General features: G+C 34.0%; 1 protein-coding gene across 1 annotated transcript; it reads right to left on the reverse strand.

Annotated features, from left to right (window-relative positions):
- Window positions 1–6,340: 6,340 nt before the first annotated feature.
- On the reverse strand, window positions 6,341–8,460 carry LOC106296048. Its single transcript, XM_013732094.1, has 3 exons — window positions 7,874–8,460; window positions 7,458–7,802; window positions 6,341–7,384 (listed from the first exon to the last, which is right to left on the reverse strand). The coding sequence occupies exons 1-3, from the start codon at window positions 8,330–8,332 to the stop codon at window positions 6,785–6,787; spliced, it is 1,404 nt and encodes a 467-aa protein (XP_013587548.1). The 5' UTR covers window positions 8,333–8,460; the 3' UTR covers window positions 6,341–6,784.
- Between the last annotated feature and the right edge of the window lie 2,906 nt (window positions 8,461–11,366).

Raw genomic sequence — 11,366 nt, forward strand, 5'->3', positions numbered from 1 at the left:
GAATGTATCTTTTGTTTTGGAGAGTCTAGCGAATTGCGAAACGTGTAAACAAGCCATATTTACCACTAAGTTTGCTTTGATCCTTGGCTTGAGATTCATGGAATTCGCCCTACTGCGTAGTTTTGGTTTGAACACTACCTGTAGTCCGTTTTCATGAGTTTTTTTTTTTTTTTTGAACTTAATTTTCATGAGTTTTGTTACATAATAATTTTTGAATCATTCTCCAATAAAAACATTTTTTACCTAATATTATTTGATTAAATTGAAGATACTATATGAATATATGATAATATATAGTTCAAATGCTTTGAATGCATAAAACAGCTAATGAAATATGACAATTCGATAGTGAACAGTCATAGCTTGGGAACGGTCACCTTATGCTTATTTTCAACTTTTGATATTTCCTATTTAATCGTAAAATTGAATACAGTAGAACCTCTATAAATTAATAATGTTTGGACTTTAAAATTTTATTAATTTATAGAGATATTAATTTTATTATATTATTTGGTATATATAATGTATATTGCATATAACTTAAATGTGGTTTTAGATAGAATATTACTAAATCTCATCAAAAATGTATTAAGTGTTAAGAAAATATAAAGATAATTCCATTGTGAATATAAAACAAACCATATAATAATAGGTACTTACTTATATTAAATATGTATACATAAAATTATTAATTTATAATTTTAATGAGACCATATATTTACATAGAATTTTTTTAAAAAAATATTATTTTATCGATTTATGTCAAATTTTGAACTGACCCAAATTGAGACAGATAAAATTTATTAATTTATAGAAATTATTAATTTATCGAGTATTAATTTATAGAGGTTCTACTGTAACTCGATTTTATTTCCTCTTGTATATTAGAGCATTTGCATCCCTTAAGGTTTTTTATTTTTTTTTTATTATTTTTTTTTCTTCTGAATAAAAAAAATTAAAAAAAATATATAAAGCGCTCCAATCGCGGGCCGCCACGTGTCGGTGGGGTCCGCAAACAGTGCAAAAACCACCCAATACACGTCTCTTATTCTGCAACATTACATACCGTCTTTTGCCAAAATCGTGGGCGCCCCACCCTTTAGAGACGTTCATTTCATCGCGTCGCAGATGTTCTTAGTTTCTTGTACACCCACTCTCACAATCCCAAGGCCACTTCTGTTCCATGCGAGGTATCGGTCAAAAACAAAAATATTAGAGCTTTCTAGAGTTGAGGTCCTAAAAGTACGTATGTGTGTATATATATATATATTCTTAGGACCCAACACTATAACTCCCTATTGGAGGTGCTCTGACCTAAGTTCTCTTAAGTGACGTCATGATAGATTAATAGTATAAAGATTGAAAGTATACAGTAAATCATTTGTATGGGATTTATGAAGGAATCATATTGTTAACATACGACTAAAATGCTGCATATTATAATAAATGCAGTGGCCATACTAGTTCGGCTTATTATGAACGATCTTTTGTTGTAGGGTAACAATGCTACTTGGTCTAAAAGTATAATCAAAATATAAGTTTGATAGGTGGTGCCGGCCAGTGGGTACTCTCCTAAGTGCAACCCAAAAAACGAAGAGTTGTAAAGAAGGATTATTCAACGAACCGGGTTGCCCTTAAAGATGGGTAATATTACAAGTCTTCAGGGAAATAAATTCTACAACATAACTGTCAACTCTTCAGAATGGCAGTATACACATCAATGAATGACTGAAACCCACCCATTTCGTTTAAAATGTTTTTCTATGTACAATCACTTCCCAATCTTTGCCGACATTTTGTTCAGTTTAGCGTGTGGTTAAACCTAGCACAAGTACATTTTAGTCTTAAAGTGCTTCACAAGTTTAGGGTGTCCATTTTTTCATATCTCAAGTGTTAACTTCATCTCAAACGTTTTCTTCTTTGGAACTGAATACAAAAATGAAGTAGAAGCTCATGATTAATTGTCAGTTGATCATATATATTTCTAAGTTCTAAATAAGAGCACCAGCATAAGTTCATACCTTTAAGAGAGTATCTTTAGACATTTATTTTAAATTTTTAGTTATTTTTAAATATAAAAGAGGGTTAGACCAATTAAAAGAGCACACATACATAAAGAATACCTCAAACTTTGCTTTACAATCTCTTCGTACGTAGACGATTCTGAGCATTTGACACACTCTCTCTCTCTGTCCCTTTTTAAATTTTTTTAATTATTTTAAGCACAAGACACTTAATGAGAAACTGCCTGGTGGTCTAAATAACTTATGTATTGTGAAATTATTATACTGAACTGTAGAAACGACCAATTAAATAAGCACCATTACCAAAACATGACCTACTTTTATTTTATTTTCTTAAAACAGGTTTTATGGTGAACACTTAATGGTGACCAAAAAAATGGTGAACACTTAGTTAATGATAAAGTTTTCCTATCACAATTAAAGTGAGCTATATTCCTAAACTAAGATCGAAACCACTTCAGCTATTAATGTGATCTTCAACTTTTTGGACAAGTGATCAGTTATATTCTTAAATTACCAACAGTACTAAAGTGATAACAGACTAATTTGCTCAGAGATATACTGTTAGTTCACATCAGTAAGCAAAACAAAATACCCATCTAGTTTTAACGAATATAATTTGTTGGTTAAACTTAAAAAGGAATAGAATCCAAAGAGTTGGTGTGCAAAGGGTAAAAAGACAAATAAGAGCTGAGAGTAAAAGCAGTCAAAAACAGAGTGGTTTAGTGACAGTGAGGCAAAGCTTCTTAGGTCTTACACATCCATGTCTCAGATCATATGCTCTAAAACCTTCCCACGTTCTTTCACATGCATGCTCTTCCATTTTTTTTGTTTCTATTTCTTTATATATTATATTATTCTATATATAGTAATGTGTTTTATTTCCTCGATTTTCTGTTGTCTTTACAGAAAAGTGTTGGGTTTGCCTATAATTGGTATAGGATCCAAGACTAGAACCAATCTTCTTCTTTTTTTTCCTTCTCATGTGTATCGATTAATAAGTTTTTTTCCGAAATGATAATATTATTATAAATTTAAAAACCCGATAAACGAGAATACAATCTCGATTTCACCCAAAATTTATTTAGATTCAAATATCATAAACGAGCTTCGCATCAGCCACCTAAATCGGTGTGTTCCGCTCGTCTATTCCATAATCCCCAGATAGCCAATTTCCGCTCTCAAATGTTGTCGATAGCCCCGTAAAATGTGGGTTTAACCTTGTTTCCTCGGATGTCGGTGTTCTTGGCACAACTAGAACCAATCTTTGATACACCGTTGCTACTCCGGAAAGCTAAATTGTCATTCTTTCAACCAATTTTGAACTTCACTCCGGCAATGGTATAACACTATCTCATACCGGTTGAGCTATACATTTTATTTATTATACAATCAAATAAATTGCTTATACATTAATTAATTATATATATATATATATATGAACAGCTGTTCTCATTAGTCGTGAGAATGGAGGTAGTTCATTTGATTATTCTCTTGAAACCTTTTGGATTTTATTGAAATCAAATCAAATTACATGGTACAAGTATTATAATTATCGTTTCTTAATCCATAAAATAGTTGTGACTTTGTCCCTTGTATATATGTCGCTAGGTTTACAGACAGCATATTAATAGTTAACTATTTTGCAAGATTTAAGAACGTTATCTTTTATATTTTGATAGTACAAGTAAAAGTTGGAATATACAGTATGTTGTCTAGCTATCATTTAATGATGCAATGACCTCTAAGTTTCGGTCTATGTGAACATTTGGATTATATATTATTAGCTTTTTAAAAGTGTTTGGATTATATATTATTACTTTTAAAAGTGTTTAAAAGTAAAAACTACTTTGTTAAAAGGTTCAAATTCAAAACATGTGAGTGGTAACTTTTAATAGAGGTGGTCATGGAGTAACTATTGGGGATTTTGGTGGTATCCATGATCCACCGTTTAATTCGGATTGAATCAACTTTAACGGATACTAGATCTCGATCCGCGCAACCGCGCGAATTTTTGTTTTCATTTATTTTTATATAAATATTTTTTTTTCAATTCTAAATTGATATATATTATAATATATATGTGTCCATCAATTTTTAAAACATAATAAGTTTACGGTATATTTTTTCATTGAATACATTGTTTCAAACTTTCACATGTATTTGTATTTTCTTCTATATATATTTTGGATTATTATTTCATTATTAAAATTGTAACTATATATATATAGATTAGTAAAATATTGTTTTATTGACATATTCAAAGATATTGTAACATTTCATAAATTTAGAAAGTTTTTTTTAAAATTAAACTTTTCGCTTCATAGATTTATATTACCGAGTAAATAATTAAACATTTAGTTTTTGTTTAATTTTTAAAATAAATTATATAGTTTAAAATTTGTTTTCATTGGTTTAAGGTAGTAAAAATTAATCATTGTTAGATAATATGATTTTTGTTATTTAAAAAAAAAATCATTATAATTTTAAAAGTTAACATCGACAAATATTTAAATATTTAACATATGGAGGTATAGTATTACAACATTAAATTATATCTATTTAATTTATACTATCTATAAATCCAATGAATCATCTATTGTTTAAATCCAATTATTAATAGCCCAATAAAAATTTCTGGTATGTCCAAAATTTAAATGATAAGATTAGAGATTAAATGTAACATGATTTTCTAGGAATATGTCCATTAGGTTCATTTTTAAAAAAAAATCACACATGAATCAGTGTTGTGAATTCTGTTTTAATATATAAGATTTTGCTCAATTCTAACTTTTAGCACTATTGGAATATCTATGATGAAGTTAGAACAAATGTCCAAGATTATTTGTGATTCGAGCACATGCTATCTGTAGGTTCGTATCAAAAACTAACGACAATGTGTATTATGATCCAAACTAGATATTCTAAATTTTTCCAAGTCAGTGAAATACTAAATGTTCAAAAAAAAAGAGAAAAGAAGTCAGTGAAATACATCATTGTCCTTGTAAATGTGAATATATTGCATAAATGCGTATGTCCACTAATCAATTCGATGTTATATCCCTTTTAGTAGCAAAAGGTTCACAAACCACTACTCCCTCTGATCTTAAATGTAAGATCTTTAGAATAATTTTTATGTGCCAATATATAAGATGTTTTTATCTTTCTAGGTAACTTTAAGTTTATCAAAAACTGTGTAATCAATCAAATTTAATAGTTCTATTTTGTAATTGGTTGAATAGGTTTTATTTTATAATTTTAATAATATTTTTTAGGTAAAAAATAATTTTCTTAATAAATATGTAATACCCAAAACATTTTATATTTCAGAACGGAAAGAATATTTAAATAATAATCCTACCACCCAAGATTCAAAATGTCAAATGCTAACACCCAAAGTATTTAAAATGTCAAATGAAAAAAAAAAAATCAACGGAAGCGCTAAAATATGAGACTTTATCCGTGACTTTTTCCTAACTTTATAAAAAACATAAGTTTCGAACTTTTTACCAAAAAATAAGAAAAGGGCATATCTTATAAGCGAAGGGATTGCGAATTTTGGAACATGATGTGCCCACTACAAAAGGATAACAATCATGAATCATATATTCAATTCAACAATCCTACTTGTCCAATACATGAAAACACTAATAAATACTATACATTACATAAATTACTTATAGTGGAAATGAAAAGAAGGAAAACGTAGACAGTTGTGATCTGAAAAACCAAAAAAAGGTCATTAATTTAACCAAAAGCAGAGAGTTAGTCCCCGAACATTGAAAGAGGGTCAAAATGGACCCTCACCTTCATTTTCAGGAAGTCATCCCCACAGCATTCAATTAAATACACCAAAATAAATATTCTAGGATTTAATGAAGGTTTAAGAAGTAAGTATCTTTCATTAAATATGACACGGTTTTCAATGGAAGCATGTGTTAAACCAATTGCACAAACTATTTGTATATGAAATTGCTAAAACCATGAAAATGAGATTTTAGAGTGTGAATTGTCATAAATGTGGCCGTGTGTGTGGACTCGACTCTAGAGGGGTCATCTTACTCTTTCATTATTTGCCAAACAAGTAGGATATGTTCACATTATTAACTTATTATTACTATGAATTAATGATAAATCAATACTATTAAAACACCAAAATGTTCATATTATCTTGATGAATATGAAACCTGTGAACATTATCTTGATGAATGTGAAACCTTATTTGATTTATTCTCTTTAGACTCTTTCTTATTTTGTTCACAGTATATTCTTCACTTTCTTCTACAAGTGGATGGGATCACGGCAGAGAAAGCAGATAAGAAAAAGCAAAAAAGAAACCAAACATATCTCCATAGATTGAAAAGAAAGATGAACAATATCAAGATTCGTCGTTAGACAATTGATTTAACACACTTAATGGTAGAAGTAAAAGCAGCAGGCAATTCTCCTTCTCTTGCCTTCACCTTACTCAAAATATTGAAGGTGAGAATTAAAGAAAAACCCAAAATGAAAACCAAATCCAAACTCCATACCATTATCATGTGACTAGTGAAAAAAAAAGAAGATCCATTTGGATCCAGTTTGAACCATGTCTTCCGTTATGCTAATAAACCTGATTCCTAATCCAATGAAGCTCGCTAAAAAGGGTTAGCTTGAGTTACCGGCATATAAACACATTGCATCTAATCTTAGAATCGCCAATCATCATCAGCTAATGCTACCTTCAAGGGTTGTTTTAGTCATAAGCTTTAGACATCAACCTAGCGGTTAGCTTCAAAGCTCCCATTCTCCAATGCTGCAACTTTAGCCCTGTGAGCAGCAGACAACACGACAGCATTATTGTTCTTCCCTCTCTCCTCTTGTGGGTATTCGGTTACAGAACCGGTCTTTAAATCAGCTGGCGGTATAAAGCAATCAAGAGACAGACCAGGAACATTAAACGCAACTTCCTCAATGGTCCAGCTCTCTTCCATCTTAGTCCTCGTGTGGCTCATCGCCTCTTCCCCAAACCTGAAAAGCGTCACAACCGAGTGTCCTGAGTGAGCGATCATGATCCCTTCCACCTGGCGGTAATCGTCTAGGGACGAGTTGTAAGTTGTCTCCCAGAAAACAGTATCTCCACCGTTGGATTGGATCCTGGTCAGATGCGAGTCCTCGATGTGAACCAAGAGTCCAGTTTTCTGACTAAAGTAGCCGGAAAGGACGTGTCTTATGATCTCTGCTGGTCCTTCACTCCTCGCCTTCAGCGTCTCAGGGTCAGTGCATAGCTTGAGGATAAAGCAATCTTCACCGTTCACATTCTTTTCTCCTATACACTTGGCCTCCGCAAACATGGCAGCAGTAGTCCTCGGATCAAGCCCCTGAGATCACCCACACACCCAAAAAAAAAATCACTATTTGATCTCGTAGATTTGGATCTTGAAGATTTTTTACCTGAAGCCCACGGCGGAGAGGCCTAACGGGTCCTTTAGCGGAGTGAGAACCAAGCCAAGGAGTGTGTCGCCACACGAGCTTCCCGTTACAGCCAGCACGAACTTTATTACCACCAACAGAGAGCTCAACGTACCACATGTCCGGATCCATCTGCCAGAGAACGAAACCGCCGCTCTCAGCCTTTGACGGGTTCCGGTTCCTAACGGTTCTTGAAGCAGTTTCGAGCTCGGAAGTGATCATCTTGAGCTTCCCCATAGCGTAAGCGTTCTTGACGGAGCTCTGAAGCTTCTGTCCGCCCGAAGCCGCAGTGTACTGTTGGAGAATGTACTGAGCAGACGATGTCTCCTGCAAAAAACGAAACGATGACGTCACTCTTTCACCAAAACGAAGACCCTCTAGTAGAGAGAGAGGCTTACGATTGGAGTGTTTTTGATGCTGAGATGAGGCAAAGGATCGGAGGAAGAGACGTGAATGGGAGCGAGAGGAGCTCCCATGACTCCCAGAAGGAGCCTCAGATCGTTTCTCCGACAAACGGCCGTCGCTGCGACGGAAGGAGCGCGTGACAGCTGTCCCTTGACCCAGTGGCCTAGACCCGACCCGAGCCGTTTCGAGTCTCCTACGTTCCCTCCTCCTCCTATTCCTCCTTCTTCGTCTGGATCGGGACCTTCCATCACAGGTCTCAAGCTTCCGGATCTCCCGATTGAAAGCTCCGGCTGAGACAGACAGTACCCGCCGGCGGTGGAGCTCTTCTTCCCCCAGGAGAGAGCTTTCATCGGGGAGCTAGACCGAGCAGGGCTAACTGAGCGAGACCGAACCCTTGAACGTGACGGAGAGAGACCTCTGAGAGCAGAGAAAAATCCTTGCTTTTTCTCCATTTTTCGAAACCTTTGCTTCTTCTTAAGCTTAAGAGCACACACACTTGAGAGCACTCGGAGAAGAGAAAGTTTTGATTTTTTTGTTCCGAGTCCTCGCAAGTGACCCGGAGAAAGAGAGAGTCTGTTTAATTTTAAGAGAGAGAGCGAGAGGGGAAAGCGAGAAGACAGAGATCTCCGGGTGAAATGACTATTTTGCCCTCTGTTTGTTAGCGGAATCTCCAGTTGGGAAAGACCACGCGCTCCCTGGTGATACACGCGCAGAGGATATATTATTTCCAACCTGGCTACGCATGATGGACACGTGGACGGAGAGAGATTGCGAGTTCTCTGGTTTGACCGTACTCGCAGCAGTGTTGGAGTTTTGTGAGGTTCGCGCCGTTAAGGGTAGTGGTGGATGATGATCTATTGATTCTGAATTTCTGATGTTCTTTTTTAAACAGTGGCATTGAAAAAAAATGTTGCAGCGGTAAATTAGGGATATGTTTGTTACTATTTTTTTAAATAAACTGCATAAATTCGCTTTGTACTCCCCGTCTTCCAATTTTATCTGACCAAAAATAATTTCCCAAATTCTTTCTTCTGTACTGTTCTTAAAACATTTCTATAAATGTTTCTTGCCAAAAATTGTTGGTCTCTTCTGATGGTTGGTATAGTAACTGTTTACCGTCGATGGTTTATAAATTTCATTTTTATGGGTTTAAATTTTTTTTTTTTTCTTTGACGTCGAATGGCCATTTTATTCTTCAAACTTGAGGTGGTTTGGGTAACCAAACCGGAATAGAATAACCAATAAAATGTAACTCCTTGTGGAAGGATCTAGCAGTCTTAGCTAAAAAGTCTGAAATCTGGTTGTGCGCTCGTGGAACATGAATGATGTTGAAATCCAGGAAGCATATCTGTAGCGTCTCTATCCTCTCCAATTCTGTCGCAAGGTTTGGCCAAGCCTGAGGTTCTTTTATCATTGCAATCAGCTCCTTACAGTCTGTTAGAAACTCTGGCATGTTGAATGTTGAAGCATATTCTCCATCGCCTATCGCAGTGTTTCTACTTCCGAATGCAAGGCTGATTCGCGTCGAGTGAAATTTCTTGTTCCCATAAGTTGAATGTTCCCATCACTGTTCATCCAGACCCATCCGCATCCACTAAAGTAAGCAGAGGATGTCCAAGACCCATCTAACAAGCAAATATTACCCAAGCTTATGACTTGGATTTCGTCAATATTGTTATCTTGTATTACTGGTTGTACCACTTCGTTGGCATCAAACCAAGTTTGGCCTTCACTTTCTGCATGTCGAACTAGCTCCAAAGGATCTCTATCTATCTCCTGCAAAGTTTGTCATTCACAGCCTTCCAAATATACCATATTATCCATAGATGAGGATCCATGTCTTGTTATAGCTCGATGATGTTGTTTTTCCTCCAGAATATGTAGTCCATATTTGTGTAGACGCTTGGTACTGGAAATACATCTGGAATCGTTGTAGTTGATGATAATGACCAAATTTGAAGAGTTGGCGGACATTCGAATATGGTATGTGTTATGGTTTCTTCTAGTTCTCCACATCTTGGGCAGTAGTTGTCACACCTCATATTGCGTCTTGTTAAGTTCTTCGCTACTGCCACATGACCAGTTAACAATTGACATATAAGATGATATATCTTCTTAGGCGTCTTTAACTTCCAAGCAAAGGCGTGGAACTTAGTGATGCTTGGCTCCAAAACTTCATTTTCTTCCGCTGTGTTTAATAAATTCCGAGCCACCCAATATTCAGAAATAACTGTTTATTGTTCGAAAATTTATTGTTTAAAACGCCAAAAAAGTACTCAAATTTGCATAAATTTGTTATATCTACGTCTAAGATGACTAACTATGATCCAAGAAGAACGCTTTAAAAAGCATAGCATATACAAAAATCGTTTAAACCACATAGACGACCAGTTTTATGCATGTAAAATTTGGTTGTGACTCACTGTACTTTAAGGTGATCATATATACTTTTAAGGTGATCATTCATCTTAAAGTTCCAAAATAGATCATTGATCTCGATTAGTATTGTAATATCATAAGATGCAGTCTCATATATGTGGTAGCTCGAGTCATTTTCTCTTGGCTTAATTCAGAATTTGTCTTGGCTTAATTCAGAATACACGCATCATGGCAAAGTATACATATCTTTCTTTTTATTTATCAGCTGTTGAACAGTACACCAGTTGCAAATGGAACAAAAAATTTAATCAAGTATAACATTTTGTTTTATATTTATGACATCTTCGCTGCACACAAGAGGATATTTGAAGAATTTATTTATTTTGCTAATGGATATACTCCCTCCGATTTTTTATATAAATCGTTTTAGAGAAAAAAAATTGTTTCAAGTTATATGACGTTTTCGGCTTTCTATGTAAAATTTATTAACACTTATTGTTACATGACCAATGATAATATACTTTCTATTTTATCTTTGGTTGATTTGTGGTTAGTTAAATAATTAATGATTTTTTTTTTAGAAAATATAAAAAAGTAATGATTTCTTAATTTATATGCACAATTCTAAAACGACTTATATTAAAAAATAGAAAAATATATATATTATTATGTGAGTACTGTGTTTCTTCAAGAGAAAGGAACAAAAAAGAGGTCATAGGAGAGGGTTTCTTCTTTATCCGACAGAGAGAGCAACCATTTCTGTGTGTTTTCATTGGCCAATTGCGTAAAGATAGCAACTCTTCTTCTTATATATGTCTCGATTTAAATTATGTAATTTATTTCACAATCTACACTTTCGTTCTGTAAATGTAGTAATGATAGGGTATAGTGTGAATATAAGCTAGCTTATTGTACACTTCAATACCATAGCTTTCTCTTATTAAATCTTCAATATCAAAGTTATAGCTTGTGAGTTTGATGTACAGTTAATAATTCCAAAGCTATTAATTTTGTTTGTATTGAAGTTATAACATTGAAGTATCTTTGTGTTAGGTTTACAATATGTGCATAACGCCATAACCTCTACTTTTATAATAATGGGATAGC

Source organism: Brassica oleracea, chromosome C5 (assembly GCF_000695525.1).
Source record: "Brassica oleracea var. oleracea cultivar TO1000 chromosome C5, BOL, whole genome shotgun sequence".
Taxonomy (NCBI): Eukaryota; Viridiplantae; Streptophyta; class Magnoliopsida; order Brassicales; family Brassicaceae; genus Brassica; species Brassica oleracea.

What these genes read in the sequence shown, in the direction of transcription:
- LOC106296048 (XM_013732094.1), bottom strand. Translation starts at nt 8,332, where the DNA reads ATGGAGAAAAAGCAAGGATTTTTCTCTGCTCTCAGAGGTCTCTCTCCG. An exon ending in GCATCAAAAACACTCCAATC is followed by an intron (nt 7,803 to 7,873) that starts GTAAGCCTCTCT and finishes CGTTTTTTGCAG; the next exon opens with GAGACATCGTCTGCTCAGTA. An exon ending in CTCTCCGCCGTGGGCTTCAG is followed by an intron (nt 7,385 to 7,457) that starts GTAAAAAATCTT and finishes GGGTGATCTCAG; the next exon opens with GGGCTTGATCCGAGGACTAC.